Here is a 17,922-nt window from a genome sequence, read left to right on the forward strand (position 1 = left end):
GTACTTGCACTGTGGGTGATAAGTAGCATTGGTCACCCATTTTCTTTTTCTTTTTTTATATAATCATATTGTTGCAGGATCAGAACATGGTTGAGTGAATCAACCTTGGCCTATGAAGCTTTGGCTCACTATTTACTTCAAGTAACGAGCAATTTCACCACCACAACATTGCAACACGAAGCACGTTAAATATGTATCAAAACCAGCACGATTGTGTGAGTTGTTCAGTGTTCATGATGGCACACACAGCCCACCCAGCAGTGATGACGCTTTGCTGGCCCCCTTAATTGCCATCCACTGCTGTGTTCTTTTGAGCTCCTAAAGCTGTGCAGAAGGTCGGCTTGGTGACACCAAACGTTCTGGTGGTGAAGAAATGAAATGTCACTAGGGAGAGAGAGAGGGGTCCACAGAAAGGCTGTACAGCTCAATAAAAGAGAACGCCCGGTGAGCAGTGTTTGCAGAATTTTATTGACCTTTGATACAAAGAAAGCCCCCGTTATGTCACATATTAATGGAGACGCTAACTAAAGTAGGCAACATCTCAGCTGGACTACTGAAATACCTGAATACGCTCACACGTCCTCCTTCGTGACGTTACCCTGTAGGCCCGAGGCACTTGTAGAATCGTTCATTCCTACGACTGTTGCATCTTTCCATAACACACACGTGGCACCAGTGCTCAAGGCTGGAATGCTAGTTGGATTCAAGAGATTAAAATAAACATTAAAAAAAGTCTAGCGACTACATCCAATTATGGAGCAGACAAACTGAAAATAGTTTAAAATAAAAATGGGAGGGCAAGTCATTTGTAGAACCTGAAGTCCAGCATCAGTGTGCCCTTCAGTTGAGCTTTCAAGTCCATTTTAAAAAGGCATTCATTCGTGAAGCTCATTTTTATATAAGCCTCTGTTAGGTAGAAGAACCTGAGATGAATTTTAGCAGCAAATGGGGGGAACAAGCTGTGCAAAAATGTATACTGTACCTTATGTAGACTACAAATATTCATTTTTTTCAAAATAGAAACCTGAATTTTTCACTTAATTATAAATTAAGAAATCCTCGCCACACGTTTTTCCAAACTACACGACACGAATAACTTACGTACACACAAACAAAGGAGACGCCACCTGCTCTCGGAGAGGTCCGTACTGACAGCCACCGGTCGAGTGACCACCACGGGAAAAACTCAGAGACCAAGAACAGAGTGGGCCGATCACTGGGCACATCTACTTGGACTGGGTGGTGGGACTTGTGAACTTGGGCACAGTTGGCACACCCTAGGCAGGATATTACAGTGCATCATGCCATATATTCAACAGATTAACGGAATGAGAGACCACATAGCAGCGTTGATGGGGCCGAGCTACAGTATGCCAGGCCGAGTGGCATCGTTCATTTGTCAGTTCCTTTCCTGAACCGGATTATTCCAGTACACGGCCACAGTGACGAACGCCAAGCCCGGCAGCACAGCAAAGCACCGTGCACCACCCGTTCAGTTTCTAACCCGCTTACCAAGAGCTGTGGGGAGTCCCAACCTAACTGACCGAATCCCAGGGAGGGAGAAAACCGTTCACTCAAACATAGGAAGAAGATGTAAACGAGTGTCCAGGCTGTGGTTTAAACTCGGCACTCTGGGCACGTCTTGTTCTGTACTGTGGCATCATGTGATACATTGTTATCACGTTGCGTTGCACGAGACTCTTATCACACATACATCTCTGTGGCTTTTCCTCCAGGCTCGAATGGCCTGCATTTCCAAACTGGCCCAGTGAGAGCGAGTCGGCCCATCAAGAACAGGTTTCTGCCTTGTGCCCACTGCTGCCACGATGGCTCTGCTTCCCTGCAACCATAAAAATGGCGTTCAGTACACAAATGGGTTAAACAGTACTACCATGCTATGATACGCTGAATGTGGATTTTCATAATCCATTTGTGCTCAAAATCGACTCATGAAGCCGAAGACCACACGTTTAGACAGATTACTTATGTTATAATCTCAAGGGAAAACGTTATGTGGCTATGCAGTATGATGAGGAGTTCTCTCACCACCCAACTCTTCATCTCCTTTTTGCAACCAAACGAAAGAGTTTGCTGAGATGAAATGCCGTTCCATCAGTTGTTTATCCGTAGTAACTGGTCAGGTGAACAGTGCCAGGAAGTACCGATGTTAGATTTTGAATGTTATTTTTTTTACCTACAATACACTGGGCGGTAATCTTGGACACTGGTGGTCTCTACCTCTTCGTTTGTAGTAATCTGGAGGGCCTTGAAGAGCTCTTTATGGCCGTGCCAGACTGAGCAGACTGGCTCTCCCACACACCCTGGCGACAATAACACAGATATGCCATTCTAAATATCGGACTCGTCCTTTCTTAAACTCTTCAAAAAAAGGGGTCTGAACTGCTCACGGTTACATTGCCCATTTCACACGTGTACCCTCTCTTCTACACAACCAGTGAGGCCCGAGTCAGTGGGTTTGCAGAGGGAGCCCACAGTGCAATCTGAACCGATCCAACTTGTTACGCATGGCCTTGCTGTCTTCCCGTATCCACTTCAAATGAGCCCATTGAAACTTCTGAGGACCATTGTGGACCATAAGCACAAGCTCCTCCTGTTTGATCAACCTGTAAATGGTGGTGTAAATGTCTCAAGTGTTTAATTCCTGTCTTTTAGTCCAACGTGCCCAAACCTCCTGATGAGCAGGGCCAGTCGATTCTTAAAGCCTTCTGCCAGATGTTGGCTGCTGTTTTATGAAGGTTCGTGAATGGCCAAAGCTCAAAACCCCTGCATTCCATTTCTCTTTCTCCGTCTAATCATTGGCAGTTAATCAATGGCAAAGTTAAGTGTAGGAACCTGCAGCTCGGCTCCCTGAAGCACCTCACCTCGCTGTTCGGTTTTCTCCCCCTACAGTAAACTCTAATGGACTTTCCATTTTTGTCTCGACAGTGCAGATCCTCATAGTGGTCTTTCACAAGTAAGTCATTATTGCCACTCACGGTAGATTATGTACATTCATGGCTACCATTCCCACTTGTCGGTATTGGCTTTGGTACTACAGTGGATGGCTAAAAACTTCCATCATTAGTGGTGTTACGTCGGGCTGGATATTCTGGATCTGAACCACCTGCTTTGTGTAGTCTTCATTCATTGTGCGCAGCTCAGTCAAGCAAGCCATTATCTTTGGAAAAAGGAACCTGAAAAAGAGAAGACCATTTAGAAAAAGAAGATGTGTAGGTCCTGCTGCTATGCAAATAATCCACACAGTGATGACAATCTACAAAACTTGTCCATGATGGCCCAGGCAGCTGTGAAATGCCAGCGCATCGATCCAGCTTTAGGCCACCTCTCACAGACTTTGTAGTTCTGTCAATACACCTAACATGGAGGCAGAGCAGATACTTCTGGAGAACTGACTGCACCGATCAGAAAGATAACAGTCAAGGCACAGAGAAGCTTATTGGGTTGAATGACTCAAAACTGGCATTAGGACTGTGGCTCTAAAGCAGGGGTGCCACATTCAGGGGGCACACACCGGATCTGACCATTGGACCTTTCTAAAGCTGCTCATTTCATCAGTATTCAAAACTTGTTATGTATGGCCTGCAGTGACCACCAGTTTCTTCCAAGACCCCCTTTAACGTGTGGTTCATCTATTGGTTGTATCTATATAGACAGTAAATCCTCACACTGCGCAGGTTCGATTCCTGCCGACTTGCTTATCAAAGTGAATCCCCTTTCGAAACACGCATGATCTAATCACACCGCTCCGCAGAGAAGGCCCATGGGTCGGGGACAGACATCTCAGATTGTAGGCACAGGCACAATGTCTGACAGGCTTATATCACTTGAGCAGCATGGTCTGTGATGTTCCACTTACATGTCAAGTGCTGCCCACTCGCTGAACTGAACAGATCAAGGGTTGTGCGAGAGGAGTGGGTAAGCCATTGAACACATTTATGATGGGAATCATGGCTTACAACTGCTCCCCACAAATAAGGAATTCCCAAGAATTGTGGGTCATAATTTCGCACTTAAGTCACTGCCCTCTATACACACCACACGGTTGGATATTTAGGGAGGTCCTTGGATCAGCCCTGCTGCAGGTGGCCTCTGGTGAGGCATCTAGCAGATGATCAAACTTGACTAATGAAAAGGTAAACGTTGTAACAAAGTTACCATAGTGGAACACATGGAAGGATAATGACTGAGGCGCAAGGGGCGATAGCTGGCATCCCGCTGGGACCTAACCTAATTTTTCCCATAGGTTCGAAGTTCCAGAATCTGTGGTTTCCAATAACAACAACTGACTGTAATGTACGTTGGCACTTGGGCTTTGGCTATGCCTGTTAATGCCGCTGAAGTTTATCTGCACAGCATAGCACACTACAGCTAGGGACTTGAGTGTTTTTAGCACCGTTCCAAACACGTGACAGTGCCATTCTGAAGATGGTAGGTCGACTACACTCTCCGCGCTCGCATTTTAAAGCAGTACAGTTGTCAGGGCTGACCTACCCCTCCACTGCTTTCCCGACTGCTGCCATAGCCCCACCCGATGCTCCTGTCTTTGATGTACACAGAGAGAACTTCTCAGAATGGGATGTGTGCCATTTGATTGTGATGAATGTTAATGCGGATGTAAATGGATGAACTTTACTTTGGCTACCAGATCTTAAGAGTGTCGGAACTGCAGTTGTAACTCAACTGTATGTGCTGACGTAACTTGATCACTCAATGCTGATTTCTGTGCTGTGGCTGCAGGTGGGGGCGGCATGGTGGAGCAGTGGTAGCACTGCTGCCTTGCAGTTAGGAGACCCGGGTTCGCTTCCTGGGTCCTCACTGCATGGAGTTTGCATGTTTGCCCCATGTCTGCGCAGGTTTCCTCCCACAGTCCAAAGACATGCAGGTTAGGTGCATTGGCGATTCTAAATTGGCCCATGTGTGTGCTGGGTGTGTGTCTGTGTCCTGCAGTGGGTTAGCACCCTGCCCGGGACTGGTTCCTGCCTTGTGCCCTGTGTTGGCTTGGATTGGCTCCAGCAGACCCCCATGACCCTGTGTTCGGATTCAGCGGGTTGGAAAATGGATGGATGGATGGGCTGCTGGTGGAGGAACATTTCAGACAAAATAAATACATCCATACATCCATCCATCCATCCATTTTCCAACCCACTGAATCTAAACACAGGGTCACGGGGGTCTGCTGGAGCCAATCCCAGCCAACACAGGGCAGGAAATAAACCCCAGGCAGGGCGCCAGCCCACCACAGGGCGTGACACACACACACAAACACACACTGGGGACAATTTAGGATCGCCAATGCACCTAACCTGCATGTCTTTGGACTGTGGGAGGAAACCCACGCAGACACAGGGAGAACTCGGGAAGCAAACCCAGCTCTCCTAACTGCAAGGCAGCAGCACTACCCACTGTGCCCTACACAAAAATTCATAAACATATTTTGAAATGTGTCTGTATATAATGAAATGGTGGAGAGAAGATATGTATTGTGTTGCTTTTTTATTGTATTATTCCTTCATTGATTTATTTTAGTGTGGAAGAAGAATTTGACTTGGGGGGGGTGTGTTTTGATATGATTTCTATATTAAAATATAGCATTCATCTTAAAAAATTCATAGATGTCCGAAATCTGTTCAGGCATGCCAACAAACCAGATCAAGGTCAAGTGAACAATAAAGTACACTGAAAAGGTGACTAAGAGATCCGCAAATGTCCTGTAAACAAACAGAATGGACAGCTGTCACGTACACAGAAATTTCAAATGGTGGTGGGCTTAACCCATTGGGTCTAAGAAGAGTAAGAATAGACTTTTACTTTATAGAAGTAATTTGGGTATAAACCAACGAACCCATCAGAGTAAATGTTATGCAGTGATTGACACTGTTCTGTAAATCCACTTGCTCATAAAATAGACCTGCACCTTTAATACTGGACTATTCCCAGCATGCTGCAACAGACAGTAGAGAGAGATGCTGCCTTTGGTGCTGCAGGGTGACATAAATGGACAACCTCTTCTCCTGCCTGATTACTGGCTAAAAGAAGGTTTTATCAGACTTGTCTTGGTTAAGGATACATTTCTTTAATTAAGAATAGGGGGCTCTGCTCCCTGCTCACTTCGCTCGCCAACCCCCAGGAGGGCACTACACGCTAGTCACTTCGTGGCTCTGCCACTCGCGTGGGGAAGCGGATGTACAATTTAAACAGATTGTTATTTTCATGGGAATTGTTACATATGCATAAAACTAACTATTTTACATTACAGAGAGTAATTAACCATAGTAAAAAATAGTAATACGTAATAAAATGAAGTAAAATTGTTTCATGTTGCGTTAGAGGTATTCGTTGCGTTATACGTTTTTGTTCAGTTTGGCTTTGAAATGAACACACAAATACTTTTTAAACTTACACTTTTACTGTAAAACTTCAGTAAAAACAATATTTGCTAAGATTGCCCGTGTACTCATTTCTTCTGTTGATAACCCTTCGGGAGGAAATTCTTCAATAAGATTTGGACATAATAAGTCGTCTTTCATTGGGAATTTAAAGTGAGGAATACATAAACATTTATAAGAGCTGAGAGCGCAGGAACTGTGTCTGACAAAAGCATTCACACGAATGAGAGGTGAGAGGATCGTGGGAGTGGGCCGTTAAACGTAAATGGTTGAAAGGAAGGCAGGACTTGATAAAATCTCTTGGAAATAGTCTCGTCTCAAGATTTTTTTTTAATAATAGAGAGATATCAATTTCTACCACAAGTAACGCAACAAGCAACATGAAAAATGCCTTGAAATGAAAACTGCCATTTTCACCCATGAAATGCATATCTCGGAGAGACCCCCACCCCGTGTGTGTCTGTGGCGGACAGGAGTTCAAGAGGCCGCTGCCCAAAGAGACTGATCTAATTCAAGCGGCTCTGCTCAGAAGGTTGTATCTGAACAAGTGTCCATTGTTTTAAATATGACCCAAGGTCTTTGTCCACTCTACCAACAATTCACCACTCAAAACACGGTAGTCGCTAGAGCCCACCCTCTGAGCTTTCTTTGACAGCTTTCATTTCAAGGCGTATTTCATGTTGTGTGTACATGCAGTGTCATCAAAATCAACGAATGAAGAAATAAATACTTAAAGAAATAAGCAACAAAATAGCAATATTTAGCATCTCGTCCCGGGTTTAGAAAGGAAGATTTAACGTATCGCTGGGAATTTGGCTTGGGGTGCGTGGAGTTTCTGTCAGGACTGGTAAGAAGCACTAGATGTACAAATCAAAGAGGGAAGAGGCCCATGTTCTAAGGTAGCAATAAAGTAACATAGCTATTGAGATCAAAACTGCAGTGATGTCTTTGGTGGGAAAAGGAAATGGAAAGTCCAGGTGACCCGAAAATGCACTGCGACAGATGAACGGCATATGGTGACCAAACAACCCCAATGGGGTAGAGGTCAAAATTCAGATGTGGACAACACACTGAATGCACTGAAATTAAGATAGCGACAGACTTTAAAAGGTAAAGATGAATTCACTTTGAAGATCTGCAGCCAGCCTAAATCTCCTAATCAGCACTGAACAAGCCAGGGCTTTAAGATGGGCGGAATACAGAAAAGTACAAATTGATACAAAGTGGAAGGCCACAAATCAACTTCACCAGAAACCGCAGGGCTGACTGTACTCCTGCCAAAATGACATCAAGATGCTAACTGATCTACTGGGAAAATGAATTGGAAATGTAATGCCAGCCAAATTGAATAAATCATCTTGAAGCTCCCCAACAAAAGTCCAACTCTGCAAAAGCTTCAAGCAAAGTAGTGCCTTGGACAACACAAACGAACAGGCTGTCTTTGGGAAGCAGGGAGGCTTCATGGATCTCATCGATTCGCTCTGCATCTTGGTAAAACAACACATCAAGTAAAATGTGAACCCCCATATGAACTGCACACACTGGGACATTCACTGGGCTGTGGACTCATCACATTCTGTAGGTCGCCATGTGAACTCTACCACCGCAGCCCGTGGGAAACACAACCAAAGGAAAAAACAAGCACTTGTGAGGACAACCAGTTTGCTGAACATCTTGGCCTGTTAACAAATGTTACGTGATCATAAATAAAGCTAAGAATACCAACTGTAAAATCAATAATCAAAGGAAAAACACTGGTTTTCACAGGTTGAACCAGTCTCTGAAGCCAGAAGGGGAAACTCGACCATGAAAGAGGATTCCAAAAGCCCAAACCAGCAACTTCAAATCAAGAAACAACTGGCTGTCACATCTTAACAAAGAAAGTATGTCCCCACATTAATGTGGTCTGGCATGGAATCCTTTGAAAATAAAACAGCCTCACCTAGGGGGAAACTGCAGTCTTTTAAGTAGACCATGCATTGAAAATGACCATTTGGCAGCCACCTGAGTAGACAACAGAGGGAGGACACCAATTGGCCATCCTGTCGGGGGCACTGAAAAGCTGGTCAGGACTGCCCAGCATGAATTGCATTGGGGGAGCTAAGAGGAGTAAAAGTAAGTGAGAAAGTAGCCAAGCACTCACTCAGTTGACCATCTTTTAACTTGCCCAGACATACATTTTCAAAACCACAGGACTACAAAGAGTTGCCACTAATCTTGGCAATGCTAACAACAAGAAAGTAACCAAAAGGGATGAAGTTCTTCACACAGCACTCTTAGGCCGGAGATATACTTAACGCTATGTAATGTGTGTGTTTGAGGACGCTGCTGATACTCGAGCAGTGTACCGTCTATACGTGCATATTTTAAGTAAATCTGGAGGATTCCACCAGGTGGCAGTGCAAGAAATCATCATTGTGAAAAAACAACGTCCAGTTATGCTGTGTGGTGAGCTGATGGACAAAGATGTTAAAAATAAAATTCTTTGCATTCTGATGCTGTTGTAAAGGTGTAAATAAAAAAGAAAATGACAACAGTAACACAGAAGATGGCATGTGAGACAATGTATTGTCTTTACAATGCAAGAAATGGAAGAAGAAAAGCACCATAAACACATTCGCATGTCAGCACTTAAGTCTGATGATTTGCTTCACTGCATTAAACCATTCATCACACATCGAAGTAAGCAGATTGATCCTCTTGGGGCTGCAAGCCTGTCATCACAAGTTGCTAGTAAACAATGATACTGATGTCACATACCAAAAGTTGAACACACACGCCACCCATATTTTTGCTGGTACTGCATACAGTTCTGCGCATGAAGTATAAACATGCACATTCACACTCGCACACATCAAAGTAATTTATAAACTGCTGCCAACTTAACATTCCCACTGCAGACTTCAGATGTCCAGAAACCTGTAGCTGTAAGGTCAGCTGCACTCGTATATATTATACAGTCTATTCGTTGAGTACTATGATTTCATTCTGTTTGGCTTTGAAATTAACATGCAAATACTTTTTAAACTTACACTTTTACTGTAAAACTTTACAAAAAATGTTTTTAGTTTGTCAATATGGCATTGAATTTTGATTCTGTGTTTGGACTTTCATTGTGACAACGCAACATATAACTGCCCGTGACTGAATTTCTCTCTCTCTATTAAATAAAGGGACTTTTTCAAATGTTTGGCTCTGAGATTTGTTAATGGTCTTTGCAAAAGCTATTCTAACAGGAAACCGTTAACGTTTTAATACGAATCGCATATCAAGATCTCCTTTGTTGTCTAATGTTATCCGCGGAAGATTTACTACATTACCTTTCTTGGGTCCATCCTTCTTTCTACATACAGTAATTCATGTGGTAGAAGACTGGACGGTGTTAACGGTTGTAGATATTCTTTGGGATATTTTAAGTTGATGTTTTCATGTTCTGACGATCACCACCAACTGTTCCAGCATAGTCTATTGATACACATTTAAAAAAAAAAAATTGCCATGTAACCGATCAGCATTTCTTAATTTGTTTGACTTCATCGTTTCTCGGTGCTAGGATTGCCTGTGTACTCATTTTTACTGTTGATAACCCTTTGTGATGAAATTCTTCAATAAGATTTGGACATAATAAGTCTTCTTTAATTGGGAACTTAAAGTGAGGAAAATATTACAATTTATGAGAGCTGAAAAAGCAGGAACTGTGTCTGACAAAAGCATTCACACAAATGAGAGGCGAGAGTACCGTGTGTGTGGTTGAATATGGTTGAGAGGAGGGCATGACTTGAAAAAATCTCATGGGACTTGGAAAAAAATCTCTTAAAGAAGTCTTGTCTCGTCACAGGATTTTTTTATATAATATGGACACTCGCACACACATTTCTTTTTGTTTTTATCCTTTCCTTCAGGTTTCTCCTAATGAACCTGTCAACACTTACATTTTCTTGATTAGGTTTCAGGCAATTTTCTGCTCTCTTGAAATGGTTGCAAGACACAAGAACATTTACTTCATATATTTGATTACTTCTGCTTCAACCATTAAAACCTTATACCATCACCCCACAGGACAAACAGTCTTCGGCACAAACTCCATCTCACATTTTACTGTGCACTGAAATCCCAGCCATAAAGACACAACTTACTTGCTGTGTGGTTGACAGTGCTTCGTATCAATGTAGTTTTTCAGTGTGATGGCAAAATCCTCTTGACACTGGTCAATAACATCTTGATTTGTAAGACCAGGTCGATCTAGAAGTTACAAAAATAAATAAAATAATAATAGTAAGTAAACCAAAGATGTGGAAATATGGCTTCCTTGTAGCTATGATGATAATGAGAACTTTGCATCATTGATAGCATAACAAGAGTGAAAAATTAATTATGCATCCATACTGAACTTTCAATCCAGTTTTAATGTCGGAGGGAGTCATTGCCAGTCCTGCATGCAGCTGGCAAAAGGCCAGTATTAACCCTGGGTGGGACATTGGGCTCCACATAGGTGTGAATCTCTTCCTTGAACCCGAGACATCACGAATGAGGATGCACTGGACAATGAGGACAAACATCACAGCAAGGGTGGTGTGTCAACGGTGCTCAGTGTTTTTATTAACAAAGTGTCAAACAACAAGTTCAGTGCAGGTTTCATCTTAATCAATAAATATATAAGTAATTCCAATAATAATAAAAAAAATTACTACAGTGGTAATTAAAAGTCAATAAATAATCCAGTTATAAATAAATCCAAACTGTTAAAAATCAGAGGTTAAAACATAAGCAAGATCACTCATAAAACCTTTATGATCATCAGTGATGTCTACTCTGTGTACCCTCCAATGACTCCTTAGCAAGAGGAGATGTCATTCAGCAAGTGCAGTCACCCTTTTAGTTGGCTTGTGACGTCACCACCATTCCTCAGCTGGGTACCCCACAAGCCCTGCTCCTTCAACCTGCAAAAGACCATCTCTCAGTCTTCAGCAGTTGATCGCCCCTGCTCCTCGACTGCTAAGCAAGGGGCCACATTCAGTTTTCGATCATTTCTTTCCTTTAACCTCCTTGTATTCCTGTTCTTCTCTCTCTCAACTCAGTTTCCTTTTATCCCCGTGGGAGCAGGTGGCCTAATTGCAAACCCCAAAGCACTGAGGAGGAAACTGTCCGAATCACACACATCTGCATGTCAATGCAGGTCCAGCCAATCTCCCCATCAATGCTAACATGTGTGACTACTTCCACGTGATTGCACTGTTTTTAACGGAGACCCCCCATCTCATCTTACCACAATATGGTACACTCACTGGTCAGCAGCCAAGATACAATGATATGTTATTGTGTTTTGAGTGGAAAACTGACAAAAACAGTGACCATTCGGGGGTCCATCACAATGCACTTTCTGAAACAAAACAGATTCTAACATGTGGTATTGAACTGAAGATCCCACGTCAACAATGAGAAGTTAAGACATGAGGATAAGTGCCAGCCCAGAATGCCATATTGGTTGAGACAAATAAGACCATGGAATTCAAAATTGTGACATTAAATACAAGGACAATGAATAGTGGAATACAACTGATTGAACCAAGAGAATCTGTAGCATAAAAAAAGAATGGGAAGAGTACAGTTTACAAAATTAATAATGGAAAAAGTCCACAGAGAGAGCACAATGATAAGGGGTCCACCAACATGTAACTTTTGTTCTGTCATTTTCATGAATGGTTAATGGCGCAGTAAATGGAAGTCTCGGTTCGGTGCTCTCTAATATTTTGTCTGTTTTTGTTTATTTGTCCCATCATTTACTGTTCAACTATAATCAAGTACACCTATGAAGAATTGATGAATATTCGGTAATTCACATTGTGCACATTGACACTGGATTTTTCACAATTAAGAACTTTTTTGGATATCTTAGCTGGTGGAGTAGCAGTTTTCGGCAACGGATACAGACATAGGCATCACAAAGCGTGCTGGTGCACTCATGCTGAGACAGCAGGGTTTGGGAACAGCGCTCCCAAGTTTGCATATGGTGAACCTCAACAGAACTCGCAAGTACTTTTCACTTTCTTCTGCTCTGTGTTTCAAACCTGGTTAAAATAATCCATCCCAGACTCGGCATTACACCTGCCAGACTTTCAACTTTATACAGCGGACCGTGCATCAGAGACATCAGGGAAAAGAAAAGGTGGTGGAATCTGCTTTTCTATCAATGAAGGTTGGTGTACTGATGTCATTGTGTTAAGTAAAATGTGCTGTCCTGACTTAGAAATGCTTTTGTTAACTGTAGGCCTTTTTATTCACCACAGGAGTTTTCCTCATTTATATTGGTTAGTGTTTACATTCCACCTCATGGCTGCGTGAGTGCAGCGCTACAAAAACTGGCTGATCAGATAACAAGCACGGAGCCAAATTATCTGAACTCCCTTCTAATGATTCTAGGAGATTTTAATAAGGCAAATCTCAGCCAGGAACTTCCCAAATTTATACAGCACATAAAGTGCCCTACCGGAGACAGAAACACACTGGATCATTGCTATACATGCCTATCCTGCTGTCCCCCGTGCAGCTTTGGGTTTCTCTGATCACGGTTTGATTCATTTGCTCCTCACCTACAGGAGTAAGTTAAAATCTGCTAAACCTGTGATTAATACAGTGAGAAGGTTTGACTAATAAGGCAAAATTGAAGCTGCAAGCCTGCTTTGACTGTACGGCCTGGGGTTTTCTTTGAAGATCCTGCTGCTAACTTAGTTGAACTGGCAGACACAATAACATCTTATGTTAGCTTTTGTGAAGATGTGTGTCTCCACCAAGACCTGGTTAAGATTTATCAATAATAAATCATGGTTCACTGCAAAACTGAAGCAGCTTCGTCATGCTAAGGAAGCTGGCCATAGAAGTGGGGACAGAACACTATTTAGACAGGCAAGGAACACATTGACAAAAGAAATCAGATCAGATTTTTGAAAAATCTATTTTTTGGCCAATGACCCCCACATCAGTGTCGAAAGGACTACAAAATTTTACAAATTACAGGAACCCCCCCATACCGAATTACAGAATTATACAAGACTCCCCCACCCCCCAATATTCTTCCCCTCAACCTGCATTAAATATCTCTGAAGAGGATATGCATCAGCTCTTGAAAGGACAACACACTTAAAGCAACAGGTCCAGATAGAGTCTCACCCTCCTGCTTAAAAAATCTGTTCTGATCAACTGGCCCCTGTCTTTATTCAGATTTTCAACAAATCATTAGTGTTGTGTGAAGTTCCCTTATGCATAAAACAAGCCACTATCTTACTAGTCTCCAAAAAATTTCAGTATAACAGGACTGAATGACTACAGGCCTGTTGCACTAACATCTGTGGTCATGAAGACATTTGAGAGACTGGTGTTCACTCACTTTATGGACATCATAGCTCCCTTGTTGGATCCCCTTCAGTTTGCTTATCAAGACAACAGATTAATGGATGATGCAATCAACATCACATCTTGACAACCCAGGAACATATGCAAGGATTCTGCTTGTGGACTTCAGCTCTGCTTTCAACACAGTAATCCCGGAGCTCCTCCACTCGAAACTCACCCAGCTTTCCTTCCCTGCCTCCACCTGTCAATGGATCACCAATTTCCTGACCAATATGAAACAGCAGGTGAAACACACATCTAGCTATCATATGATCAACACGGGTGCACCCCAGGGATGTGTGCTCTCCCCCCTGCTCTTCTCCCTCTACAATAATGACTGCACCTCTAAGGGCCCCTCTGTCAAACCTATCAAATATGCGGACAACACAACCATCATGGTGCTCATCAGGAATAGTGATGAGTCTCCATACAGATGAGAGTTTGAGCAGCTGGCCCTTTTGGTCTAATGAGAACAATCCAGAGCTAAAACTGTGGCGATGGCAGTGGATTTTAGGGGAGGTCCCACGATATTATCCCCCATCTCCATCGTTAATACTGCTGTGAAAGTTGTGGAAACCTTCACGTTTCTAGGATCTATAATCTCCTGGGATTTGAAATGGGAGAACAAAGTAGGATCCATCATAAAAAGGGCACAACAGCGAATGTACTTCCTGCGACAGCTAAGTAAGTTCAACCTTCCACAGGAGCTGCTGATTCAGTTTTACACAGCAGTCATTGAGCCTGTTCTCAGCTCATCCATAACAGTGTGGTTTGAATCAGTGACTAAACATGACAAAATCAGCCTGCACCGAATAGCGAGGTCTGCTGAAAATATCATTGGTGCCAGTCTGCCCACCTTACATGACCTGTATTACTCCAAATCCATGAAATGGGATAGCTAAATCATTACTGATCCCTCACACCCAGGACATAACCTTTTTGAACTTCTTGCATCAGCCAGACGTTATAGATTAATATACACCAAAACAAACAGATACAAGAACAGTTTTTTTTCACAGGCCATCAAGCTCACAAATGGTTAATTTCATCCCCCAAGCCTCCCAGGGTCTTGCAATCCTGTCAAACATGTTCACATATTGAAAAGAGGGGACCATGTATAACAAGTGTGAGAATTTCTACAACGTATGATTGAACTGGATGCAAATACCCTTAAATGAAAGTCTGCAATGTGTACTTTAATCACGATGTCTGAATTGTTTTATTTGTAACTTTAAATGTGGAGCAAAGGAGGAAATCAAGGGCAAATGTGACTTTGTCCAAAGCATTATGGACGGCACTGTATGTATTATTCAATCTACTGAACCAAGTTTAGGACCCACAGGAACCAAATGATTGCTGAAATGCTAAATCTGGACGACAGTAACTAGAATAATTTAAATAAAATGTGTGCTGCCATTTATAAATACTCCTAGGTGGATTCTAGCAGGTCATTTATTCTGATACACCTCTGCAGTCTCTAGCCGTATGGGGTAAAATCAGTCGCTCTCTGCCAGAAACCCCACTCTGACAGACAAAAAAACTTGGTTTTTAATAATTGAGACCTTAGTATGAAGAAGGATGTGTCATTGGGGCACAGCTTTGAGTAAGGGTCTGTGGCTAGGGGAAATAAAAATAAGTCAAGGGTCAATAGTGAGGCATCAGTCCAGAGTAGGGTGTGCCCTTGTTTAAAATTACCGTATATACTCACATGTAGTCGAGTCTTGAAACCCAAAAATCAATCATAAAATCAAACCCCGACTTATATGCCTGTTCAAAAAATATGACACTTAATTTTTTATTTTTTATTTATTTTTTTTTTTTTTTTTTTTACATATTCTTGCTTCCTCCAATCTGTCATCAGTTTCTCAGACACATCGAATTTTGTTGCAGCAGCACAGTTACCAATTTCTTCCGCCACTTCAACGACTTAATTTAAAATCAGCTTCATATTTTCTTCTGATCGAATGCTCCATCGTAGATAAGGGATGCTCTTCCGATAAAGGTTTATGAGGGTGTGAGATACAAAAAACACAAAACATTGCAAACGTCAGTTCAGAATAGTTCGGTTATTACCGTGTGGTCATACAGGCACAATAAATTGGAAAAAAAAAAGGCAGTGTGCTCCGTGGTTACTCACTCAGGTGGGCGGTAGTATATCATAATCTCTTGGACCAACAGCGCGAGTTTTCCGCATTCGACTTATACAACCGCTATTATAAAATACCAGAAATTATATGGTAAAATGAAGCCCTGACTCATCCGCAGGAGAACTTAAATGCAAGTATATATGGTAATCTGCATGAGGGGTGGAGACTTATTACCGATCTCTAGGTTACCGAATGTGAAGGCAGTCGAACCTCAGACCTCTCACATAAGGGGTACGGGGTACAATACTTCCTTTATCTTTAATTTCTGTGTATGTCTTAGGAAAATGTTAGACAATGTACAGCAGACACAAATATAATTATCAAGTCAATTTATCATTACTGTACTCAGATGACACTGCAAGTGCGACTACTGTTCCTGCAGTTTTCTAATACTGTTAACATGTATAGAGTTGGCGAGATTATATCACAGAGACGGAGGTAAGGCACTGAAAATCACAAATATTTTCTGGTCTCTGGATTTCCTCTGATTGGACGATACTCTCCTTCCTGCAGAACTTACGGATTTGAGTCATCTTTTATCTTATAATGCATAGATAGCTTACACATGGTGTTCTCTATTTTGATTCAGTAATGGATGAACCCGTAACAGAGAAATCTTTGTATTTACACCACACTATGGTACAGTGCCCACAAAACACACACCCTACTGTCCTTTTATTTCCATTCTGTGTAAAGGTACGACATCCTTTTGGGGGATAGTAATTCTCTGGTATTCCAAGAACATGCTACTTTTTGATAGAAGTCATTTATTTGTTTACCTGCTGAGAACAATGAGATTGCCTGCATCAGAACATACTCTGCATCAAGCAGATTCAGGTTGCGTAGTGTGTAGTGAAACTTTAATAATGGGTCCAGAAGATGAGACTGGAATCCAGCTGAACACAAAGAGAGAGAAGTACATTACTGTGAGTGTGACTTGGCAGACATTATCCTACTGTATGTAGTCCTACAGTCTCCAAAAATGATCCAAGACAATGCTTTTTACTACACTTGACAACAAAGTTTATAGATTTACATAACAAATGTAGCTGATGGCGAGCACACAGTACATTCTTCCATACACAAATCTCTACTGTGCACAGATCACAATTAATGGCCGCAAGATTCCAGCCTTCTAAAAATTCCAAAGAATTATTAACTTCTGCAGGAACTGGAGCTTTAGCTTCAGGGCCCCTCTACCATGAAATAACCTGCCTCCTTGATGCACCACTGGTATGAGATTTTAAAACCGTGCTGAATCCAATTCTTCATCAGCCAACGTTTATGGTGCATCTTAAGTACTATGGTAGGTGCTACAAATGAAACAATAGGCTCCTTGTGAATTTGAATGAATTTGTGAATTAATACAGATATTAGATTATAAAGAGCAAGAAACAATAAAAAACAGTCAAGACCAAACAGGTAAGGATCTCAGATGAGGACTGAAAATGTAGTTGAAAGTGGGAAGCCTCCATTTGTATTTAAATATCCACCCTAAAGTAGACTCTCAAATGAACAATGGCCACTGCAACATTAAATATCCGCTAAGACCAGCCACGTAATCTGGTCCAAATACTGGCTTTTCATAACTTACCAAAGGCAGCATCATGAATGTCGTACTGAAGTGGTCCACATTCCCAGAATCCTGTCTCCTTATTAAACACAGTGTTGAAGCGAATTTGAGAGATTTCAAAAGCAGCTCCTTTAAGGAGTGCAATCTGGTCCTCAATGAAGAGTTTTCTTAGGAAACGAAAGAAAAAATGAAAAAAGTCAAATTAGTTTCATTGCATTATGAGTATTCTAACACTTTAACAGGTGACTGAATAAAGACATCATACAAGCAGTCTCTATTGGAAATATGGAGTTTAAAGGAATACACTCAAAAATGATGTTTCTGTTTAATTTGTTGCTTTACCGGCTGAAAAAAATATTAAAGTCATGTTTTGATACAGAATAGAGATAATGTTTCTGATGTAAAA

At 41.9% G+C, this 17,922-nt stretch overlaps 1 protein-coding gene across 7 annotated transcripts in view; it reads right to left on the reverse strand.

Moving 5' to 3' along the window:
* Window positions 1-447: 447 nt before the first annotated feature.
* Window positions 448-17,922, reverse strand: part of nr1i2 (nuclear receptor subfamily 1, group I, member 2) — a 269,066-nt gene continuing 251,591 nt past the window's right edge. For 6 of the 7 annotated variants that reach the window (XM_039743703.1, XM_039743701.1, XM_039743702.1 and 3 more), the window contains 4 exons: window positions 17,538-17,683; window positions 16,723-16,839; window positions 10,544-10,649; window positions 448-3,194 (listed from right to left, as the gene is read on the reverse strand). In XM_039743703.1, coding sequence (XP_039599637.1) covers window positions 3,053-3,194; window positions 10,544-10,649; window positions 16,723-16,839; window positions 17,538-17,683 — 511 coding nt within the window. In that variant the 3' untranslated portion in view covers window positions 448-3,052. Of the gene's footprint in view, window positions 3,195-10,543; window positions 10,650-16,016; window positions 16,840-17,537; window positions 17,684-17,922 lie in introns of those variants that run through there. The other variant, XM_039743705.1, reaches the window with a different exon arrangement.

This window comes from Polypterus senegalus, chromosome 2 (assembly GCF_016835505.1).
Source record: "Polypterus senegalus isolate Bchr_013 chromosome 2, ASM1683550v1, whole genome shotgun sequence".
In the NCBI taxonomy this organism is placed as follows: domain Eukaryota; kingdom Metazoa; phylum Chordata; class Cladistia; order Polypteriformes; family Polypteridae; genus Polypterus; species Polypterus senegalus.